At 36.5% G+C, this 25,720-nt stretch overlaps 1 protein-coding gene across 3 annotated transcripts in view; it reads right to left on the bottom strand.

Annotated features, from left to right (window-relative positions):
* The window catches only part of THSD7A (thrombospondin type 1 domain containing 7A), a 434,325-nt gene that overhangs the window by 210,916 nt on the left and 197,689 nt on the right, over nucleotides 1-25,720 (bottom strand). For all 3 annotated transcript variants that reach the window (XM_053218410.1, XM_053218412.1, XM_053218411.1), the window contains exons 3-4: nucleotides 5,666-5,914; nucleotides 4,052-4,233 (exon numbers count right to left, since the gene is read on the bottom strand). In XM_053218410.1, coding sequence (XP_053074385.1) covers nucleotides 4,052-4,233; nucleotides 5,666-5,914 — 431 coding nt within the window. The remainder of the gene's footprint in view (nucleotides 1-4,051; nucleotides 4,234-5,665; nucleotides 5,915-25,720) is intronic.

Genomic DNA, 25,720 nt, shown 5'->3' with positions numbered 1-25,720 from the left:
ACTTTGTGGAAACTGTGGATAAACAACTACAATTATAAATAGTGTGCATCCCATTTAGAGATGGTGACTATTTTATTCTCCTTATTTCTTTGCAGAACATGGGAAATTATGAACTCCTTCTTCATCTTTCTGTCTACCCATTCACAGTTCAACCACCTTCCTGCCATCCATCTTTCCATCGATCGTCCAAACTTTCTGCTGGTTTATCTTATTATATGTCATCATACAGGCTCATTATCCAGGCTGTTTTTCTTAATAGCCTCCAAGCCCACACACCTTATCCAGAGTTCATTGTGGACTTTTCAATCTATTTTCTACAAAATAATGTTCTAACGTTTCCTATAATATATATCATGAAAGCTTCATGGTGCTTTAGAACCAATACTCTTGGGTTCCTTCATTTAAAAACATGTTCAATCTGTATTAAAAGAATGTCTTGAATTATAGAGTTAAAATCTACTTTCATTTCACTCTGAGCTCTTTAAAAAATCAATTCATGTTTATGTATCCAATGATAAGCAACATTTTCATCAGTTTTCTAGCTACTGCTAACCTCCCCATGGGCAAAGCCTCTTCCTGTCATATTCTCATAAGGGTCAATTTCATGCCAGCATAAGCTGAACACTGTTCACAGCCTGCTGGAATTCTGATCAGCCCGCTGAACAGAACCTGCCCAGGGTGTTACTACTAACTCTTCTCAGTACAAAACTTGTCAAACCTTTCTTCTAAAGAAGTGGAAATTTTGCTCACCTGAAATACTGTAGGACAAATGTTGTCAAGATTGGGAGGGTTACCTGTGGCCTGCGGCAATACATGAATAAGATATGGATGGTCTCCAATATCAAGTAGATACATTTTCCCAATTATCTATAGGTACTATCAGCAACTTCATAAATATTCCGATGGTATAATTCAATGGGCACAAATAAGGTGCGAAGTTGCAAATATAATACATTATACTTTGTGTGTACTTTAATAAGATACATTTTGATTTTCTGGAAACTAAATATATTAGCTGAAGGGAGGAGAATTTTTTATAGCCTGGTGTGTGTGAGTCTATTAATAGTAGTGAATACACCAATGAATAAAGTTATTTAATGTGGCCCTGTCCTTGTGGTAAGGTGGATATTACCATTCCTGTGTGTAATGTGATGTGCCAAGGTAATAAAGGAATTTTATGTGAACTTCACATCACTTGTTTTCAGTATTTTTACATCAGGAAATTTCATTTTGAATTAAAGTATTTTACTTTAGGTTAAGGTATCTTTTAATAACTTGGTTACATGTGGAAAGAAGACATTTGTTCAGAGAACACATGGTGCAAATCTACAAACAGTGTAGACTGCGTTCTTCGTATTAAGCGTAATACAAATTGCTCTTGGGGCAGGTTGTTCATGGTTATACAATCAGGATTACTTGAGATCAGTACTTTCTTTTTAGGACTCATTGAAGGAGTGATTTGGAGGACTTTCCCTCTCTTTTACAAAGTAAGCTTTCATTCTTTGGTATTTATTGGAAGAAAACAGAATGTGAACAATGCTCACAGCCCACAGCCTAATTGTTCTCCATCTACACACATGTACAGTCTTACACATCACCCTTGGGATGCTGGCATATTGAATAAATTTCCCAGTGGGAAATGGTAAGTGCTTCTGGGGAGAAATTCATATAGTCTAAGTTCTGAGAAAAAAAAAAAAGCTGCAACTTTTAGGGAGGATTAACTGTCTTTAAAAAGACTACATAAGGTTTATTAGTATTCTTGGTATTTGAAATGAAATGACACAAATTACCAAATTATTCATGTTACATACATATATGATTAATATTAATTTTAGGCAAATTGATTATTTCCATATCCATGGATCATTGCTTTGGCATTTGCTTTACTCCAACACATACATCTTAACGACAATGTTCTTTTTGTTTCCCTTTTTCTCTGTGACTTTTTGGTGCTCTGCCATGCTTTTGGCAGTGATAGGGAGACTCCATGGCAAAATGGTTAAAAAAAAAATCCCACCCAGTTGCAATTCAGAATTCTGAAGGATCTTTTGAAAGTAATAACCCACAGGACATAACTGACATTCAGAAACTAAAATCTGATCTACCTATAGCAATGAAATTATACTACTCTGAAAGGACTGCTATAATAAATCCACCTAACAGTGTTAAAAATGTGGCCATTAAAATGGCCAAGAAAATATTAATGTACTAACATTACATGTTTTACGCTACTTTCTTACAACCTCAAGAAACATTAGTAGTAAAATGTATCCCTAGGCTAGATTCCTAAATGAGTTGGGTGACATACTATGTAAAGTTAGTGGATACAAAACAATTAAATTGTGCAAGTTGCAAATGCACAACTTCAGTGCTTATTTTCCATGAATTGCTGGTCATTGGTGCCACTAATTTTGGGGGGAGGCAGAGGAGTCCTCTCTTCTGTTTTTTTTTTAACACTCATTTCTCTTGGTTCTTTCCCTTCTCTTCTGGGCATCCTTCACCAGATTTCTTCTCTGAAAATTCTCCTATTTTGGGTCTTTATCCTTATTCTTTTCCCTTTCCAACCAACATATTTGCTGGGGAATACTACCCTATCCTATTTACAACTTGCCAAATACAACACACTCATCTCTTTTGGCAAGATTTCTCATTGGCTTTTGCTTGTCTTCACCCATAGGTTTCAATACATGCTGTCTTCTCTGCCTGGAATAAACTTCTTGCATTCCTGATCCACTTCCTGAATGGGAGGTGTGTGTCATCACTCAGCTGTAGTGCCACTTCTACTATGTTTCTGTTTCTGTTCTACCCACCCCCCCAGATATTCTAAACTCAAGTTTTAATGCATTTCATACTGTATTATACCTATTGGTTTGCGTGCCCTCATGATAACCATGAGCACTTTCCTGACACAAATTTTGTATCGATATTTCCATCCATATCACCTCATACAATTTTTGAAACTCTGTTGGCAACTAATAGATATTTATTTAATGGACTAATGATAGAAATCCTGCTCTTCTCAGGTAGAGGGAAGGTAAGAAGGTCTGCCTATAACACTGCTTAAAAACATTCATATTTGTAGGGAGTTAAGAGCAATTAATTGAATACAAACTTAATCTAATAATTATTAGAAATGTAGAGTAATATTAATATATAATAATATATAATTTTAGCCTTGACCATCTTGAACTCACTTATCCTTTCACACACTTAGCACATCTGGTCCCCAAATTGAGATTTAAACAACAAAAATGGTTCTAAGACAGGTTTTCCAAATCAAAGGGTTTAATCAAGAGTTTTTTAAAAAGTCATGTCATTACTATTTTTTAATATTTATTTATTTATTTATTGAGAAAGAGAGAGGGAGAGAGAGAGATGTGAGGGGGAGGGGCAGAGAGAGACAGAGAGAGTGAGAATCCCAATCAGGCTCCATGCTGTCAGTGCAGAGCCAGACAGGGGGCTAAAACTCATGAACCCTGAGATCATGACCTGAGTCAAAATCAAGAGTTGGATGCTTAATTGACTGAGCTACCTATTATTTTTTTTTTTTTACTGTAGTCGTACTTTGTACTTATTCTGTATTTATTTCATTTAAATTCAAAATGAAAATTTCACTCAATACCATAATTTAACCTACTATTGTCAACCATATTACAAACAGCAAAAGGGGTTGCCATTTTACAAGCAGATTTTACATCTTATATAAGGGAACTCTAGCCTTTAAAATAAATGACCATTCTACATGTATACTTACAAGATGTTTTCTTCTGTATTTATAATTAGTTACACCTGCTAAATTTTGACTCAGAGTCTGCAGTCAGAATATTTAAAAGACTTGTCAGCAAATCAGAACTGACCAGGGACAGAATTGGATTACTATTATTTTTACAACCAAAATTTAAATTACTGTTCATCAAAGTGGATATCAGCCATGATGTGAACAGAGTTATGACTGTTCATGTTCTGGATATCTATATGTGTATCTGTCTCCCTGCAGGGTGACTCCAGGCTCAGTCTGCATGTGTAAGTTGAAAAGAAGAAGATAGTTTACCTTCTCTGTCCTTGTGGGTGTTTAAGTGCGAGAGGAGGTTTTCATTGGTCTGCACGCAGTATACCTCTCGCATCTGCACCCCTCCTCCGCAGAGGGCAGTCTGGTTGCCCCGCCTCTTGTCCTGCTGACTGAGCAAAGGGTCCACCCGGCACTCAGTCCACTCTGTAGTCCTCCAGCCATACCTGAAGAAAGAAAATGCTGGCCGTGGCAACCATGTTTATTCAATAAAACTTTGCTCTGTTCTTCTTACATATTTTTTTCTTAAAAAAAATTAGTCTAAAAAACACTTTCCTCTTAAATCAACCATAGACTACGACATCTGTGGTACAGATTCAGGTTCAATTTCTTCTCCTCTATCCTCAAAAGTGCTCCATTTAAAGAGGGGTTAAATTTAGGATGATCCTGTTTTATTTGCAATTACTGGAAGTTGCTTATAAATATTTTATGAAAAGAGAGCATAATGCTGAAAACATAAAATTTTATGTTCAATTAAGCTGAACTCAGGCTGGCCCTTTCTTGATGCTTATAAACAAAGGAGGATTGAATCTGAGAATGGAAAACATTCTAAATGATGATCAACCCAAACATTTGTTTTGCCTTTAATGCATGAAAATTGCTACTTCATGCTGGATCAAAATTATAAGTGTGTGTGAGGATTAAAAAATATATAACAGTTCAGAGTCTTCTCTTTATTGTGAAGAATGAGTGTTTTTCTGTAGCACTGAGAATCCCTGATGAGTGCCTGATGAATGTTGAAAGAGCTGACGTTTCTAATCAGTGAAACACAGGAAAGATGATCTGTGGTTCTAAATTAAAGCTCCAATCAATGTTAGGATGTGAAAGAAATGTTGGGGGCTTGTCAGCCCAATATGTGCTTTGAGGCAATAGCCAGGAACCATTTCCTGATGCCACTACAGATAGAAGTGATGGCATTTCCCCACCTCACGGAAAATGGATATTCTGAAAGCACAAAGAGAATGGCTCATGCAGCACTTCGTGTCACTTTAACCAAGATGCTTCTTCGGTAATCAGATTAACAGCCAACATGGGTACAAATGGATGTACTAATGTTCATCGCAAATGGACAAAAAAAGTTAAATGGGCCTTCTGATGTCTGATCTAGGTGCTTCGCTTTGTCAATAGTAAAGTTTCATGACAGCAAACTAGACCTTCACATTCATTTTTCATTTTTAAAAGGGGGTGAACACAGCTGCAGGACTGGGGCATCACAGAACAATGCTCCTGACATATATATATTTATAAAGGAAGAATGGCATTCAGATAAATTAAAAAAAAAAAAGAAAGAAAGAAAGAAAACACGTATAAATGATGCCTTGAGTCAGAGGGTCGGGAGGGGGATGTCAAGGAAAGTGAAACCAAACAAATCATTCTTTAGGGGAGTTAAAATGAAAATTTCACTTTTTATAGAATAAAGTCCAAAAGTCGGAACATTTTTAGGACAGTGTTTGCAAAATGGTATTTTATTTTTTCCCCACTTAGAATTTGTAAAAATCACTATTTCTCAATTCACTAATCATTTAAAATCAAATGGGTATGTGAACACGCAAGGTAGGGAGACATCACAGCATAAGCTGCCATCCTTTATTTACTCACGTGGCACAGGGGACAACTGTGTCTCCTTGAGATGCACAGGGTTCTCTTTCTTCAAGTTCTGGACACTCCTTCTCACTGCCAATAGGAAACTGCCTAATGATCCGTGTCCTGACACGAGTGCCTTTTGGGGATGCCACATCACGGCACGTGTTTGAGCAGGGACTCCATTCTGACCACTCTGACACCTGGCACTCTTTGGTGATCACACAGGACTGGAAGGTCATTGGCAGCTTCTCTTGTCGGCAGAAGCTGCAAAAGAACATTAGGATTCTCATCACAGACTAATGAGCGGTTACAAACTTTGTCTTCTACACTCCAGAGTAAAATAAGCTCGGACATTTTTATTTCTACTTGGAGGTACAATGCCAATTTCATTGAAAATATATCAACATTTATGATTTGTAAAAGCAGTCAGACTCAAAGCTAACATTTGCATTTCCTATTTTGTAAGGAAATTTGCATTTCCTATTTTGTTGTTAAGCTGTTCAGAGGAAATAGAAAATAAAGGGACTAAACAAAATTAACTGAAACTAAGCTTACCATATTGTTCATTTCACTCATTCCAGATTTGTTTTAATTCAGAAAATGAGGAACCAAGAACAGTTAACATATAATTTTCATTGTTTAGTGATTTAAATAAACATGCCTGGCTAACTTAATACAATATTGTTTTAACAAAAAACCCCTTAAATGTAAATTTAATATTATTAAAAAAGTTTTTTTTAAACATTTATTTATTTTTGAAGGACAGCACAGAGCCTGATGTGGGGCTCGAACCCACGAATCGTGAGATCATGACCTGAGCTGAAATTGGGTGCTCAACTGACTGAGCCACCCAGGCACCCCATAAGCTTAACACTATTTTTAATATCATTTGAAACTTTAGCTGTCACAATTTTATGATTATTCAAGTACATCAACTCTTGTAGTTCACACTTTAATATATAATATACATATGGGTATCTTAATTAGATACATCATAAGCATTAGAAATATAAATCTATTTATATATTACAGAATACACTCTAAGTAGATGTCTCATATTTACTTGTCAGTAAAGTATTTGTATTCAAACTGTTATCTCTCTACTCCTACTTGAATTAGAGGGATGCTGGGTTCTAAATTGTAATGTATACATATGAAGATGATGTTATGAATGCCAATGACTACGGGCATATGCACTTTGAGTGGTTTTCCTGGAAGTGGGTGGCCTTGTGTTGATTCTTAGTTGAACTCTTGCCCATTCTCAATAACCAATAATGCATGTTTACAAGACATGGGCAGCCTGTCGCCATGATACAGCCATCTGTTCCACTGGGAGAATGCACTGATAATTCTGTCTTGTCATTCAGGTGCTATATTTAACTATGGTAATTAACCATACCAAGAGGCAGGTCCGTTTTAATGTAACAACTCACATTCAATCTTCTTAATTCTACTGGCATGTGCATGAAAATTGCATTCCTAGGAGACAATTAGAGCTCAAAGCATCAAAGTCAATTTGTCTGAGCTGAGAGGTCTGGGAAGAAGAATCATCCAAGAATAGTGGTAAAAGAGCCCTGTGAGTCAGCTCTGTTTTTCTTCTAACAACACAGAAGACCAAAACCCAATTTTTACTCAAATGGTAGGTATTGGGCATTTATGATACATTAGGTACAACACTAACAACAGAGCAAAACTTCCTCTGTAATGAGTAAGTTTTCATTCTTGCATTTATGAGTTCATTCACAAAAGTCAGGCAAACTAATGACCAAATCATGACTTCTAATGCCTCTCTTTACAAACTTCTCTGTAATTTACTCTTAGATACAATTCTTATCTTTCTTGAGATTGTTTTCATATTAACATGTATATGTTATCCTCTATGTAATAGTGATTTCATGTTTCATGTACAGGCAGAGGGATTAAAAATTCCTTTTAACCTTTCATAGAGAATTCGACCATCAGTTAACGGCCTTTTTCAGTTGTCCTGGTAATCTGAATAAAGCTGGCAAGTCAGCTATGTTACTAGATTGTATTATTTATGATAAAATAACCCCTTTGGATAAATCCCATCTGCACTGGAGAAACTACAAATACCTGATAGACAGCCACCATTTTGAGCTTCCCTGAATGTGGCAACTCTAGGGAGAGGGCTTGTGTTTTTATAGCGACCTTGCAGGCTATGACAATGGGGCTGCTTCATGAGATCTCAGCTTCTGCGGGTCATGAGACTTTTAAGCCAGAACAGCTGCTGGGCTTGTCTGATGTAGAACTTTTCCTCCATGTTAGCTGTGCTTTACAGATTTCTAGGAAAATTTCCTCATTTGGAATGTCTGATCTACAATCATGTCAAGTTCCTATTCTATATCCTTCACAAAAACAGACCCGATGCCAAATGTGGCCTATGGTATAGTCTTGTGAGTCTTATATACACGCAGCCTAAGTTTAACACTTCATTTGATACTCCCAACAATCCTTTTATGTGGTTACCGTTCTTATTTTCATTTTATAAGGAAAAAGTCTCCAAAAGGTTAGGAAACATGTTCAAGATCATATATCTAGCAATTAGTAGATTAAATTTTGAGCTTGGATTTTTAAAAATCAGAGCCCATTTTATTAACCATTTTTTCCTAGTTCTCACATTTTAAACTGTAAATCTCCGTTTGTTAGGACAAACTGAGGCCAATGCCAAAGTTACTGGCTAACTGTGAATCAACTAGTATCACTGTTTCACTGCCCCAAGATTTGTACCATTCGTTCACTTTGTAAATGTGCTACTTATCCTAAGGAGGAATTAGTGATTATGAAAAAGCCACAACAAATACATTTCCCTGATAAGTGTTAATTTTCAGAACAGGTCCAACATGTAAGAAATTAGTAGCATAAACAAAAAAAAAACAGTTTTAAGTTCTTTTATGTTAATATGTGACAATATATTACCTATCTATCAATCTATTATCTTTCCTGTAATTTTCCAATACCCCAAACAATTATTTCAACAAACATGTATTCAGTAACTCTGCTTAATACTGGGCTTTGGATATACAATCTCAAGATTAGAATAATTAAGTTGCAAGCATATAATTCTGCTTGGAGAGGCACAGAAGGCTATCTGAAGTAGCAGGTTACTATGGTGAATTTTAAACAATGTATTAGAATTTGTCAGATTGAAATAAAGACAATTTATGGAGATGTGAAATAAAAGAGCCATTTGTTGGTTGGTTGGTGGGGAAAATACAGATTTTTTTCCTTGGCCTCAATGTAAGGAGTTTGTGTTACACAGAGGTTATAAGAGTGGAATGGAAGCCTAGACCAGATCAAGGGCAGTTATGTAGACCAGAAAAGTAATTATGTGGGCGAGAGCATCACTGAAAGATTTGCAGGAAAAATGACATGGTATTTGCATTTTTATATAAATTTTGATGGTGATGTAGAGGGTGAAATATTAGGACACAAGATAAGAGACAGGAAGACCATGATAATGATGATGATGTCATTGATATAATATAATGCATATATCAATAAATAGAAACATATATTGAGTGCTTACTATGTGCCAGACATTGCTCAGTCTAATAGGTGTGATCATGAACATGAGATTAATCTTCACTGAATGTCTACTATGAGCTATGTCCTGTGTTTAACTTTGCCTAAAATATCTAATGTAATCCTCAAAACCACTCTATAAGGTAAAGCATTTTTTTGTTTATTTGTTTAAGATAAGGAAATGAAATCTAAATGTCTCCTCTAGGTCTAGAAAATAACCGAATTGGGATTCCATCTAAATCTTTCTGCTAACGATGTTTAGGAAGGGCACAATAAAGATAATGGCAAAAGAAATTGAAAGGAGCTACCAAGTGTAAGAAAAGAGGAGTTAGAAATCATGCAACCTGATGGATAATTGAAAGGGTTAAAAGAGAAGGAGTCATTAAATAACTTGGAAGTTTCTAACTTTGATGATCTGGTGAGCAAGCAGCATTGTGTTTCTTTGAAATGGAGAACATGGAATGAGAAGTAAATTTCTGGCAGTTTATAAATGAGTTTAACATTAATGTCTTGATTTGATCTGGAGATTTCCAGGACATATCCAAGAGGCAGAAATGTTCAGTAGGCAGATTCAGAATTAAAGTTCAGGGTTTGGTTGAAAGTTCTGGATGGTCTGTATACTTTTAATAATCATGAGGGTATAAGAGATGAAAGCCAAGGCAATAGGAGTATATAAGGGGTCTCACATGGGGGCTCATTTTAGACCTTTGTAAGCACATTTTGTGATTGTTAGTGAGACCAAATAGGGTAGGTAACAAATGATCCATGGTTCCTAATCATGCAGCTACTATCTTGTACCATTCTCTCCTTTATTCTGGCCATGTAAAGAGTTGACTCTAAGTGCTCAGGAGAACTATACACCTTGGTTCATTATAGTTTTCATGAGAACATGCTCCTCTGGGAAAGTCAAAGGCATGGGCTATGCTTCTGCAAGGATGGCCGGGTAAAGTAACGATGGTCACTGTGACAGTTTCCTTTTCATTTACATTCAGGATAGCCCAGATGGCCAGGACTTAATGGAACAAAAGCTTGGCTTTGAGATAGAAGCAGATGTTATTTAGTACACCCTGTACCAGATAGAAAGTAATCAGATAAATATAGAAAAAAATGAAAAAGTGGAGAGAATTCAATACTTGTCTTTAAAGATACTTCATTAAGAGGACAGAGCACAGATATTTCTGATAGTTACTTCAAACTCCGATTATCCACATCTTTAACATCTTTAATTTCATGTCAAGATTAAAACTGATAAGTTATAAATTTCTTTTTAATTTTATAAAGATAGTGCATGAGCAAGGGAGGAAAAGAGAGGGGGAGGGGGAGAGAGAGTCTTAAGCAGACTTCATGCTTAGCATGGAGCCTGACGGGCTTGACCCCATAACCTTGGAATCATGACCTGAGCCAAAACCAAGAGTCAAATTCTCAACCGAATGAGCCACCCAGGCACCACTATAAATTTCATTTTTGATAATTCAAGCTATTCAAGTTACACAAAAATAGAATTCAAAAGAATTTCAAATCTTTTTTTCCTAAAATTATTTCTGAAGGCTATTTAATAATCATAACATCTGTGAAAATATACCTTCTTTCTGAAGGTATAGTCATCTCCTAAAATACCACTATCATTTTTTAGCTTTGTTTAGAAACTTCCCAAGACCCTCATTTTCTCAGAATCAAATCCCAACCTTCCTTTCTGGTAACCAAAGCTCTCCATAATCTGTCACCACTTCCACTGCCCTCCCGTGGGTTGTCAGTTAGCCAGAATGAACTTTTGGTCCTGCTCCCTGAGAGCCTACAGCTCTGTCCACTGTCCTCAATGAATCCAGAGAGAAGTAGCCCAGTTCTTCTACTACTTTCATCTACACTATTTGCCATTCAGACTCCCATCTCCCATCTTCTTTGCTTCTCTGATGTAAACTCACTCAAAGTCTAGACAGTCTTCAAATGCGGCTTGAAGCACCTCTGCCCCAAACAGTGCCATGTGAAAATTGTTCCTTCTCATGGGAAACAGATGAAATTATAGACTGAAAATATGACACAAACTCTGAGCAAGAGATATATTTCCCTTAAAAATAGGTAGGCTGAATATCTACATTGAGGTGGCAAAAAAGTGGCATCTTGTAAAACCCATTTGTAGCCTCTTTGCTTAAATTCCTCTTTTAATCCCTTTCTCTCTTGATAGATAGATAAAAACGAAGAAACAACCTTTTTCCCTTTTCATTTCAACTAGGGCCAAAAAGAAAATTTAAAAACCAGAAAAAAAAAAAAGAAAAAAAAAGTTATGGTTGGGTATTACTGTGGCTCATTGTTTCCAATCCAGGGAAAGTAATAAAGTGATCAGAATAGCTTTTCATCGTCTTGTGGCAGCCTAACATCTGTAGTCTGGAGCCCTGGAGATGGAAATTGTTCCTGAAAGCTTGGCATACTCTAGTGTATTGCTACTCAAAGTTAGGTCTGTGGACAAACCACTGTAATTAACTGGAAGCTCGTTAGACATGCAGAATCTCAGATCTCCACGCTGCTCTACAGAATCAGAACCAGTATATTAATGACATTCCCAGCTGATCTATAACTACACTAAAGTTTGAGAACACTGGTCTTCAGCTTACTCTCCCAGCTACTCCAAAAATTTAAGTCATTTCATATTTATAGTTGACAAGTAAATCTTTATCAGTATAGCCTTACTTCTTACATAACAGAAACTGAATAGATCACACAATGAGACGCATTACCAGATATTAGATGGTTTATAAAAATAATTGGATAGGCTGGAGGAGAAGGCATCTAAGCCAACTTCCCAGTACACCTTCCAGCCCTCAGAATCACACTGCCATTTCTCTAATTCATAAAGCTGCTTTTGTGGCTATGAGAAGCCACTTTTCTGGCAAAAAATTCCCTGTGAAATGAGTACTTCTGTCTCTTCCCAAGGATCTCAGTTCAGATTCCAAGCCCAGCTCTAGCACATTATTAGAGTCTAAATCACATCCAGGCTGCAAGCAACTTTGAAAAATATGATTTAGTTTTCTGCCTTTGTAGGACAGAAAAGTCCTACAAGAGCAGTGCTATTCAAAACAAGGTCCACAGATGAGGGTGAGCGTTTGTTAGGGTATGCGATAATCTAAGCACAAGAGATAAAAAGTAAGCACCCAGGCAATTCTGCAGCAATTTGAAGTTTGCAACACCCAAGCACATGATCTGTGGATGTAATTTGATGAAAAGGGTATAGGCCAGTTTTGTTAATGTAGAATTCTGTGGTGAGCTATATGCTAAACATGTACAAGAGAACTGTGTTATTTGATCAGTAGGAAAATCAAACACAAACAAAAATGAAAACCAGAAGCCAACATCTGATCCTTTTCTGTAGACAGCTTGAGGAGCACCACATTGGAGGAGTGGGATGATTGATGAGCCAGCCCAAACAGCTCATCTGATTGATGAGTTTAGCTCATCCTGAACTCAGTTCAATTCCTACTCCCTCACCAGGCATATAGAATGTGATGAACTCATAGGACTTTTCAGAAACATAAATCATTTTGGCACTTAAGAACATATTATTTGTAAATAAGATTCATAGCAATATACCTTTTTTAGTTTTAGAATTAGTCTATAAGCAATTATAATATTCTCCTTGAATTAACACATTTTCTTCCTGTAAAGATACAAACACATTAAATAGCAACTATTCGTGTCATAGGAGAATTTTCTATATAAAGGATATTACCCTAAATCTTCTTGTAATATTAACAAGCATCCCCAAATTTGGTAATATGAACAAATTACAATTTGGTGTTCAGAGTAGTTTAAGGTATCACTTTATTTGTATAAAGGAAAATATATGTGTAAGCTTTATACTCTGTTCTAACAGCATAGGCATGAATTTAATTTGATTAGGTATTTTTTTTTTTCCAAGAATGAAAGTGGTTGTCCCAATGCTGGCCAGCAAAATGTGAGGGTAATGGGACTTAAACCACATATAAAATATTACTGTAACTCTACTGACTGAGAAAAAGAAAAAAGGACATGTTTTTCAAAGTTGATATGTTTCTCACATACACTAAGATAGCCATCAGCCCATTGACAGTCATGCCTTTAGTCCCATCTCTTATGCTTACATATAAACATAATTTATATGTTTTAATGATTTAATTTTAAAATTATATTCAAATATTAGTATAAGAACATAATTCTCAGATATATTTTTTCCTATTAATTTACTGTTTGCTTTTTCAGTGATAAAAATGAACAGACCAAGAGATTGCCCAGTTTTTCTGCCCAGTTTGCAGCAAGAGGGAAAATGATGTGGTGCTCATTATCAAGAGACCCAAGACATTCCTAAACTGCTACTTTCGAGTGACATGACCCATCAGGTAGAGATTACTCTGCTTCACAACTTCCCACATAGTGAAATTACATTTTCCTAAAAGACCTCTCAGGTCTCTTTCTTCAATAAAACTGAAGACTCAAGTTTTCATAGCCTAACCAATCTAAATTTATATTGGTTCGTGTTTTCAGAATGAACCTTTAAAAAAGAGACTTCTCCTATCTTTAACTAAATTCAAGCTGCATTCTTTTTTTAACACGAAATTAAATTTCCTTTAATTTGCCACTTATTTATCAAGCTGAATGAACAGTTTACAAATTTTCCGAGCTAATTTCATTCTCTAAGTGTGCCCTTTCCTTTACAAAATTCAGCAAGTTAGAGGCAATAATTCTTATGGAAACAAAATGCATGCACAGTCAAACCACTTTCCTTATAAAGGCAGAGGTCTTTCCCCTTGCTTTGATGTTTGAAAATCTTTTGTTGAGCTGCTGGGGAATGTTGCCAAATGGTGTCACCTGCCAGCTGGAGTGATCATATGCTCCCTATTAAAGCTGAGGGCAACGCTGCTGGTCAGCAGCTGAATGTGAGGATATCAGCACAGCACGTATTTAGTAATGGGATAAACTGCTACAGCAATGAGGCCTCCCTGGAAGGGCCAGTACATACATTTTCTATCCTCTCACACAGCAAATGCTTTCATGCAGCTGCTTCCTTATCACCCATGCTGTTCCAGGTGGCAAACCACAGTGAAGCTTTGTGGCACAGTCCCAAAACCACCCCAAGTGAAAACTCTATATAGCTTTCTGAGCCAGGGTAAAAACCATCTTCCAGGCTTCTAAAATGGCATTACGTGGCATGATTAATTTTGGCAATTCTTCTCATCAAAGTCATTCTTTAACATGAAGGAATTTTTGCCTCTGTTTTTTAAAACTCAAACTAAACAAAAAGAGAAGGAAAACATAAACACAAGGCTATTTTAGGTATTATTTTGGGTTCTGCACCCAATTTTGATGTGTGGAGTCAAGGGTTTCCCAGCACCAGTGAGCAATTCTTGGACACTAGCAGGGGTTTTAGAATTCAACTCACTGTGGACATTAACCACCTGGAGATAGCGTCAGATTCCAAAGGTTAAGGATTCAATCCTGCTTGATTGCTCCCTGTCCCCTGCAGATGGCAGTTCCAAGTTCAGTTTATCACCTGTGCCTCTAACCAACCAGCTATAGACAAGAGGTTCCTAAGATTCCCTTCTTGGGTTTCACAGACCATAGAGAAACATTTGATTTCCTAGATTACCAGTTTATTATAAAAGGATACAACTCAGGAATAGATGCAAGAGTTGCAGAGGACAAGGCATGGAACAAAAGTGCAGAACTTCCATGCCCTCTCCAGGCCGAAAATTCTTGTTCCACCCAGCACATCCAAAAGCTTTCCAAACAGCATTCTTTTCGGTTTTTATGAATGTCTCATTACATAGGCACTCCTGATTAAATCACTGGCCATTGGTGACTGATTTAATGCCAAGTCCCTCTTCCCTCCTAGGAGGGTTGGGATGGGACTGAAATTTCCAACCCTCTAATCACTGGGTTGCCTTCAATAAAGACTAGCCTGCATCTTTAGGTGATTTCCAAAACTCACCTCATTAACATAATAAAGGCATCTTTCTCACTGTCAACAGTGATGAAATTCCAAGTGTTTTGGGATCTGTAGGCCAATAACTGTTGATGAAGACTAAATATATATTTTTCCTATATAAGAATTACCAAGTATCAACTCAAACATTGATTAACTGTTATAAGTTTTATGACAAATGGAAGAGAGAGAGAAATCAAGTCAAATATATCCAAGTTAAGGGACAGAAGTTAAAGGCAAGAAAGCTTTGGAGGCAGTGATTAATGACTGGAAAATTTTTCTATGTTGACTGAAACAGTGAATTCCATTAAGTTTCACCTAACCTGGCCAACTTTCTTAAGTTGCTTAATCTGGTGGTCCCAGTGATTACTGAAACTAGGATAGCACCTAATCATAAAATGTAATGAATAATTCATAAAAATGTAAGAAAATCAATGCAATTATTCTAAAACAATGCCAACTTTTCCTGCTTTTGATCACTGAGTCTAGAATATTCCCCTGCTCTTTTCCTCTTTTCTCTGAACTTTTACCCTCTGAGATGAAAACCCATAACCTTAACTTCAAATAAAATAACTGTGGACAAGTTTCTATTTACTTCAAATACAAAAGCTCCCAAACTGAATTCAACATTTCCCCCTCAAACTGGCTTGCTGCATCTCTCTCCCATTCCCCCCGAGTCTTCATTGTCAACTCCACCCATGCCAATTTAGCGACAAGTTATCAAAGATCCTTACAAAGAGCATCCTTCCCAATCATCTCTGGTCTCCATTTCCACTTCCATAGTCCTGAGCCATGTATTCTTTGTCCTGTGACAGAAGTAGGAGGAGCTGTCTGTGTAAACACTATCTTGCATTACCCTGTCAAAGTGACCTTCCTGACAAATTTTTATTTATCCAATTTGTCACCTGCTCAAGAACTCACAATGGCTGGCTTAGAGTTCATTTCATTCCGTTGGAACCCTTCCTTCTAACTTTCAAGGTCCTTCCCACCATCCCTATCATCCTCTTGTTGATAGGGAAATGTGCCAAGCCAATTACATCTGTCCATTTCTTTATAGCTCCTGGTTCTCTCTCATTTCTTTTGGCTATCTTAACCTTTCAAAGACCTAAACAAGCCCAGGATATTTTTAGTGAATACTGAATTTAACAGGGGTGAATTTAAAATATTGAATTTATATTAGCAAATGAGAGGTCCAGAAGTGAGGAGACTTATGTTAATAATAATCTGTTTGATAAAGAGATGGAGCTAGTTTCCAAGAAGAGTGGACCATCACGATTAAGAAAGAGGGTCAAGTGGTTCAGATCAAGTAACATTTAAATAAGGGCAGGAATTCTGCTTCACATAGAGAAGAGTTTTAAAATAGTATTGTTGTCCAACATGTAAAGAACTGCCTAAAAAGAGATGAGGTCTGGAAAAATGAAAGCAGGGTCTAGGCAAACATCCATTAGGATAGAGCAGTGTGGCCTCAGGGAGGGAGGCTTAAGGGACGTTAGTGAGAGGTACTACTGAACCTCACCCCCGGTTCATCCATATATGCCTATTTAGTCTATGTTTTTTAATATTAGGGCCAATGTTAAGTTTTGCCTAATTAAATGTTCTAGTGCCATTTTTAGGGGGGGGTGCCATTTTTTTTCTCCTTTTATCTAGTGGCAGAAAAAAAAGAGAACTGGTGTAGACAGAGTGGAAAGACCTGCATACTTGTCCTTCTTTGTAACAAGATCTTGAACAAATGAGTGATTCTCTCCAAATCTCCAAATTAGAGTCAACAGCATCTGGCTTTTCCATTTTACAGCATAGCTCTAAGAATCATATGAGTAACTGACATGAAAACTACTTGAAAATGGTTAATTCCTACAACTGTTAGGTATGAAGATGATGGCAAAGATTAGACAAGTAAACTTAAATATGTGAATCTAACTTCCATATTAACTTTCTTCTCTGGAAGCTCCCTCAAGTCTCAACCTAAAACAGTTACTCCTGCTGACACACAAGGAGACATTTGATTATTTACTGTATCTTGTTCATCTCTAACTTCCGCATGTATGATACTATTTTCTCCTTTACTGAACCTTAGTCTTCCTCAAATATTGCAGCTTATTTATTCATTTTTTTTTTAATTTTGGGAAGAAACAGCGACACACACTCATTGATAAACTACATGATGTAGGTAACCAAACAGGAAGAAATCATTGTCAATGCAGTAGGTCAAGTGATGAGTATTTTAAATGTAATAAATCTAGAGAAAATGCTTTAAATTGGAATATATAAAGAGTTCTTAAGAAACAGTACTTTAAAATATCCAATCCACTACTCAAAAACTCTTTAATACTTCTTTAAAAATACAAAGTCTGTGGGATGAAGAACACAGTTTTCTTAGTTCTTTCTACACTGAGAGAAATGGAAACACTAAATCATTTAAAAGAAGATAATTCTATTTGCCATTCCATAATGCATTCTCAAAGGCTTCAAAAGTCTCAGGGAAAAAAACCAAGACATTCAGAAATAGGATTTAAAAATCAACATCTTTGGATAAATTGCAATAAACAAGAAAAATGAAAAGTCATTACAAGTATATGGGAATTTCTGCTAGAGTATTTGTTCAAATTAATGGAAAAGTACCTATTGTTGGCTTCATTTTTACCTCATTTTTTTTCACTATCTCAAAGTTATTTCTCTTTAATGGTAGAAATCTCTTTTGTTGAATTAAAGTTCAAGGAAGAGGATGCTTATGAGAGAGAAGTTAAAAGGAAAAGGCAGATTCCTGGTTTAAATACCTATCTGACATGTTGTAAGACACAGAAGGGTTCAAGTTATAAATTAAAGTCTGATCTGGCTTCTCATAACCACAGTGAAAGAATCTCATGTTTCAACCTCAGTTGTATATATTTGTCATAACTATGAGAGTTTGGAAAGATATTTTTCAGTTAAAATAAACGGGTTTTTTATTGCAAGTCTATTTTAAGTATTAGGGAAGATCTAACTAAATCAACATTTAATGTGTAATAAAAGAAATGAATCCAATTTTTATTTTAGAGGAGGAAGGCAATGCATTAACTATATGCAGATGGCACTTTTAAATATATAGATTTTCATTATGGAAGGGAGGATTGACTACAATGTTATTTTATTTTGCTACATATTCTATAACTGATTAATAAGGCTATTCTTCAGAGTATATTAATTCTAATATTAATAGGTAACTGTGTACTCAGGCAGACCTATTATATTACTTACAAAAATAATTGCTTTACATTAAATGTTTACAAGGTGGTAAATATTCATGATCAATTTCATTAATATTAATAACCATCATCATTGATTTAATGGTTTGCTAGGCATTATATCTCATTATTTGTTCAGAAAAGTTACTATGCATACTATATTCGTAATCAAATACAATACATTTATAGATTTAATAATATTATAATTTACTGGGCTTTAAACTTCCTGAATCAAAGCAATATGTAAAAACACAGGAGGGTGTTGAAGGTGGCAGGTTAATCCAGGATGTACTGCTGTGACTGGTGACAAGTTTCATAAAAGTATCATAAAGCATATATATGTGTGTTTTTGTGTGTGTGTGTGTGTGTATATATATATATATATATATTTCCAACTGATAATATTGGATATTATTTCCAACTGATAATATTTCCAAGATATTAGAAGATAATATTTCCAACTGATTATTCAGTATTTACAGATAAGTTAACTGTGACCCCAAAATGGTAAGCCATTTGCTAAATTTATAGAATTGCTGTCGCTGACCACTCTAGTTTTATACGTGCTGTCCTCTTAGAGCCTGCTGAGAAACTTTGAGTCCTTCAGAATAGCACCCCAGCCCCAAACTATCATCATATCCTCAACTGCCTAAGGGAAATATACCAGATTCTTGTTACTAGGGTTCCATGCTCCCCCAGGTGGCTTTACTAAACAACATCCAAGAGGATCTCATATTGTTCTCCCTCGCCTTAGCATGGTCTTCATGGAGTCTGCAGGAAGCTGTCTTGGCCATAATTATCTCTGAGAGTTTAGAACCTGTCCCATAGGCAGCCAAGGGCACTGCAAGCAGTATTCTGTTGGCATTACCACTCCAAAGCAGTCAATCAGCCCAATCTAACTAGATTCCCAGACTCCAGGAAACGCAGAGGTCTCTAGGAAAAGCCTCACATTAGGTATAAGGTAAAAAGAATAGCTGCTGGGCACTTTGGGTGGTTCAGTCCTTTGACCATCTGACTTTGGCTCAGGTCATGATTTCACAGTTTGTAGGTTCCAGTCCTATGTCAGGCTCTGTGCTGACAGCTCACAGCCTGGAGCCTGCTTTGGATTCTGTGTGTCCCTCTCTCTCTTCCCCTTCCCCACTCACTGTATGTCTCTGTCTCTCAAAAATGAATAAATGTTAATTTTTTTTAAAAAGGAGTAGCTGCTCTTTTCAAATAAGTAACTTTACAAATAAATCATTCTTTCTCAGCATTTTAATTCTTTTTTTATATTCTTGAAGTGAGGATCAAAATCTTTGCATTTCTCTGAATGAGAACAAACAACTTTGTACAAACCAACTGGCTTATTGTATTTTTTCTTTGCTTTCACATGGTAAGGAGAACAGCAAAGTTTCACTGTCTTACCTTAGGGTTGCCACAGATTTTTATGCAGGGATTTTGCTCATATAATCGTGCCATAACATCTAGATGGATGACAACATGCCCATGAATGCTTACAATCAGAGAGTATCAAGTACTGTAGAGTCACTAGTAAAACATGTGAGTGTTAGAAGTGGGAAACAGAAGGCAGATAAATTCAGAAGAATGCACCCCACTGAGTTTTCAGAGTGTACAAAATCCTGGGCAGATGACAACCAGAGGCAAAGGTAAATTGCTGTACCTTGCTTCTCCTTACACTAAGGAAAAGGCACACATCTGGTGGAACTTGCTGGATTATAGAGGATACATATACAACAGTTAGCTCTTTTGATCTGATGCATTTACTAGGAAAACTAAGTAACTTAGCAGTCTTAAGAGAGGCCCAAAGCAAAACAAAAACAAAAACAAAAATAACAAAACAAAAAAACAAAAAAAACAAAAAAAAAAAAACAAGAAAAAAGCACTTCCAGCTTATTCAGGCTTTAGCACCAGTAGCTTTGAACTTGGCTGTTTTGGCTCAATGGAACCAACAATCATGGAATAATTGCAAAAGAAGTTCTCAGGTTTTGTGTAGTCACGTTTTTTCTTTATATCTGAACACTGCCCTGATAAATGTCATTTTCTTTGTCCAGTAACCTCAGCACTTGTTCATGGAAAAGGTAGACTTGTTCATGGAAAACCCTCAAAGATGAGGGTTTTGCATGAGCTCAAAACATGCACTTCCCTTCACCAAAGTTGAATGGACTCTACCGTCCTGAGTCCAGCCAGCAGCAGTGAACAACCCTGAGCTCTGGTCTAGCACCACACCAGGATAATCTGTGATTGGTTGTAGATTAAGCCTTTAATCCTGGAAGGGGGTGACATTTGATCTCACTGGTACAGACAATTCTTTGGCTGTGGGTGTGTCTATGCTTGTTCACTATGCTTCTGCCAGCACCACCTTCGAGACATTTACTCAATGCCTTATCCTGAGTCCTGGCATCCTGCTACTTCTGAACAGAGAACGTGTTTTACAGTAAATGAATGAAGGAAATGGAATGACCGTAATGAAGTCTACTAGTCTTAACATGTACCTCACCATCCAGAAGTAATTGGCCCTATGAAAGATAGAATAGTTCAAAGAGGTTTCGGATGAGGTGCCATCTGGGAAATAATAGTTGGTGAAGTTGGGATGTTATACCTGAACCAGCAGCAAATATATTGGGCTTTTCCCAGAGTCCAAATATGTATTTCTGGGAGCCAAAAGGTAGGTTAGGGAGTGACATCTAATGACCACTTGAAAAACTCTGGTTTGCACCACTTTGGACATCCTGCGTTACAGGTTTTAGTCCTTAAATGACGAATGCTCCCATGAGGAGACACTATTTCTAGTGACTCAGAAGCTGATACAACCACAAGCTGTGTTTGGTTCCACATGCCACTAAATCAACTAACAACAACAAAAATGGGCAGGCATTACTTAGATGGTTGTGGGGATTGGTTCTCATCATCTCGGGCAAAAGGAGCTGCTGTTAGAGTGGGGGTGCATCCTGGTACCGCCATCTTTAGTGTTATGAAGGCATATTCACCAAACTTAAGTGAACAGGGCATTAGAGTTCTGGAGTGAACTTTATCACTCTACTAGATAAAGGTTTCTGAATAGGTCCAATTCTAGCTGAAAATGAAAGGACAAGTGAATTTGCACTGAAAGAATTATGGCCTTGTATGTAATTACAGGAACCAAGGCTGCGCTCACTTTTTTTTTTGTTCTACTAAAACAAAATTCATTTATACTAATAATATTAATGGATATTAGTGGATATTAGTGGATATCATAATATAGATTTATATAGATGTTGGATTGTAGCTGAAATATCACCAAAGTGTAGAATTTAGTGACTCATAAAACTATGAGAAGGTTACCATATTTTCCTTTGTAAAAGGATAGTGCAATTTCAATGACATGTTGTTACTATGATATTTGAAATATTAGGACGGAAGCAACATATTATAAACACTGACTATCCAAAGTAGAGGAGTGACCACAGCAAATATCACAGACTGTTTTATTCCACTCTACTGCAATCTCCCTGGAACATGTCTTCCTGCACATCAGAGGCCTGAGAGAGGAAGATCACCTGTCTCTTCCTCTCTTGAAGGTTGGGTTGCCATTGTGGCCTCGATTTTATAGAGACAAATGCAGTATATGCAATTTGGAAGGGATATGACACAACAGCAGGTGATTTAAGGGATGTGATCATCCTGAAACAGAGACAAACAGTCACAAGGGTATTTGGTTATTCTTCACCAGCTAGAATGTAGCTTCTGGCTTCAGAGATGCTGAGCAGTGAGCAGTGAGCAGAGGCAGGGGACCACAGCTGGAGCTGTCCCCTGGTGGGACCGTATAATCCTCCCAGCTGTACTTCTTCCAGCTATGTGGCACCCAACTTGTTTCCCTGGCTCTCCCAGGAATTATGCACTCTGCCCGTTGCCAATAATAAACTCCTTTCTGCTTTTAAACTCCTTTCTACTTTCTGTTTGGACTCTGTTATTTGCAGATAAGAAAACTGACCAGTATACTTGTTTCCTAATCAATTCACTCAAGTCTGCAATTAGCTACTTTAAGCCAAATACCACACTATGTCTTTTCATATATAGTGTACTCATTTTGTGTTATTTATAAATAGCTCTCGATTCTTTAGTTTTATCTCCTCTTTAGTCCAAAATTACATATTTTTCTTTTGGCTATCTTTTAGTTGCCAGTTCTAATTGTAATGTGCAATTATAGTAAATGTAGTCTGTCTGAAATAAATGGAAGAACATTGATTTAATCCAGATTTGTCTGGTCTCAAACAGTGTATTTTATCTACCACATTATATAATTGTGAAGTCTGTGATTCCCTCCATTATTTTAATTACTTTAATGGAGGAAATCATCTACAAATTAGATAATGTTTATGTTCCCTCTATTTTCTTCTATTATTTAACATTAAAAAATAATCTCACTAGTATTTATTTTTTTGTACTGGGTACAGTAGGGCTCTAAATTTATTTTTAAAAGCAATTTTGCCACTAAATGCTTATATATTACTTATGCCCAAGTACGATCTATTGAATAAAGTTTCCTTTATCCACTGATTGGTGATACTTCCTTTGTAATACACTAAAATTTTAAAAAAGAAAAAAAAATTAATCCCTTAATTCTTATGTTTCTCTGCATCAGTATAGGCACACTGCCAGTCTCAGTAACTTTTCGCACATTTGCTATACTCTCCTTCATGAAGTTGTCACAGTTCTCAATTTCTCAGCTTTCAAGAGGAAAATGCAACATCACAAGATGCACCTAGAATTCCATTCAGCCTGGTGTTCTGATTTCATCTCTCTCTTCCCACTAAGTTAGACATATAAGAAAGTCAACTCATGAGGACACATGTGGGAACAGAAGTAACGCACATGTTCTATAATAACAATATGGTCTGACTGCTGTGATCCAAGGCTATCTAGAAAGGCAGAAGTAAACTTTGGAGAGCACTGCTTTATCTCATCCAAGAATGTGGTGATATTTTACAAGCATCGCCAAAATTGAAATTTCAGTTTTTTCTCACTTTTTCTCACACATTAAAGGGAGTCTAGAAAATGTGGTTCCTATCAGTGCTGATGAAGTTGCTCTTTCTCTTATTCACTTAAAGCCCAAGAAGGGGCTCGCTCTTAATTTTTTTAACTTTTCCCTCTTGGTTCCTCATGCATTCTTGTTCTTGCTTTGGCCAGCCCCTTGTAGCTCTCCCCAATGTTTTGTTTCACCACAATCCACAGACCCCACAATGGCCTGGTTCTTTTGTTCCACTAACTTGCTTTTCTTGAGACAATACACCCCTGGAGCTTTTTTTCCTCAATTTCCCTCAGAGAAACTAAAGACAAAGGGGAAAACATTAAATAGTAAAAAAGAACAGAAGGCAGCTGTGAATCCTTACAAATCATTGATTTTTGTTCTCTAATTCAACCATCAATTTTTTTAAAAAGCAATTATCATTATTCATCAAGAAGACTCAGGGAAAAGTTGCTGAATAAATAACATAAGCAATATATTCAGAATCTCATAGTGATGGTATATTACTGCTTTGCAAAATAACTGGAAGAGGTCTGTGCAGCTATCTGTAAGCAAGACATTCTATGAGCCCAAGATTTCCTCTAGCCAAAACAAATTTTCTATCTGGTCCATAGTATGTTGATGGCTCTTAAACTGCTTTCTAGAACTATTGTATAGACTTGTGCTCTCAACATTTATGAGCAACTGACAGAAGAAACCAGTGTATGCACAACACACACACACACACACACACACACACACACACACGCACATGTGCACACAGACACATTTTAAGATACAAATCATGTTTCGTTTTTTTTAATCAGCTGCTCAGGTATCTCAATCTAACTTTTGTTTTCAATCACTATCACCAACTTCCAAATGTGATTTTAAAACTTCATCTAACATCTTCCTTCCCATCTTTCAATAATTGCATTTATGTATGTATATATATACAGATCATTCATCCACTCATTTGTTCATTCATTTAGCTTTTTTATTGTAAGTCACCCCCAGATACTTTTTGGAAGGAGACAGATTATAATTACGATATATGAAACCTAACAGAGACCTGAAATAGATAAATTTCTAGCATTTTTATCGTTGGCAAATGACACCAATACTTCCCACTATTTGGCATTCTATTTATTACAGACTATCAACAATCACCAATTTCTTTGTTGTTACATTAAATACCTTTTGTTAGATGTTAATGTCTGCTCTAATTAGGAAGTGAACTAGGATAAAAGAAAATTAACCACTGTGTTCTGTTTCAATGCTTAAATGACTCTACTTTAAGTAATAGGCTATTTAAGAGATCTAGAGTTAATTGAAAATTGCCATTATCAAGAGTCTCTCTTCAATTAGCAATCAGAGAAAAAGAACACATATTACTGAATTTGAAGACTATAGGTCTTATTGCCAGCTCTGAGCCTCAGTGGGATTTAACACATACAAACTCTTAACTACTAACACTTTGTACTTCCTTAAGCAGGATTCAATTTGCGTGGATTCCGTAACACTCAATGTTCTAAAGTCTCTCATCTTTAATTATTTTTACAATAGATCAATCTCAGTCTAAAGCATAGAATAAACTTGTTTTCTAACTGTTCACAGAACTTCTACAGCTAAAAGAGAACTCAAATACTATATTACTGTTAAATGACTTGATTTTGATTATATATTTTCTCCTTGTGTACTAATAATTAAGGATAATTATTTCAGGGGGGCCCTGGGTGACTCAGTCAGTTAAGCATCTGACTCTTGGTTTTGGCTCAGTTCGTGATCTTGTGATCCATTAATTTGAGCCCCACAGTGGGCTCTGCACTCATGGCCCTAAGCCTACTTGAGATTCTCTTTCTTTTCTCTCTGCCCTTCCCCTGGTTGTGCTCTCTCTCTCTCAAAACAAAGAAATAAACTTAAATATAATTATTTCAGTGAAATTAAATACATGCCCTAGGAACAAAATTTGTTAGGAACAAAATTGTATTGATTACTGTCATAATTGCAAATGCTTAGTACATCCAAGTAAAAATATAATGCAAGTGAAAAATTGGCATGAACATCGGAAAAGATGAGAGTGAAATTTCTCTTGTTAATGCTATCCTTATATGTTCTAAAAACTCAAGAGATTCTAATAAATCAATTTTGGAATTAGAAAGAGAAATTGGCTGGGGCACTTGGGTGGCTCAGTGGGTGAAGTGTCCGACTTTGGCTCAGGTCATGATCTTGCCACCCACAGGTTCGAGCACCATGTCAGTCTCTGTGCTGACAGCTCAAAGTCTGGAGCCTGCTTCAGATTCTGTGTCTCCCTCTCTCACTCTCTCTCTGCCTCTCCTCCACTCACATTAGTTCTCTCAGTCAAAAATAAA

This window comes from Acinonyx jubatus, chromosome A2 (genome assembly GCF_027475565.1).
Source record: "Acinonyx jubatus isolate Ajub_Pintada_27869175 chromosome A2, VMU_Ajub_asm_v1.0, whole genome shotgun sequence".
Classification (NCBI taxonomy): domain Eukaryota; kingdom Metazoa; phylum Chordata; class Mammalia; order Carnivora; family Felidae; genus Acinonyx; species Acinonyx jubatus.
Note: the sequence above shows the minus strand (reverse complement) of the source record. Positions and strands in the feature narration are given on the sequence as shown.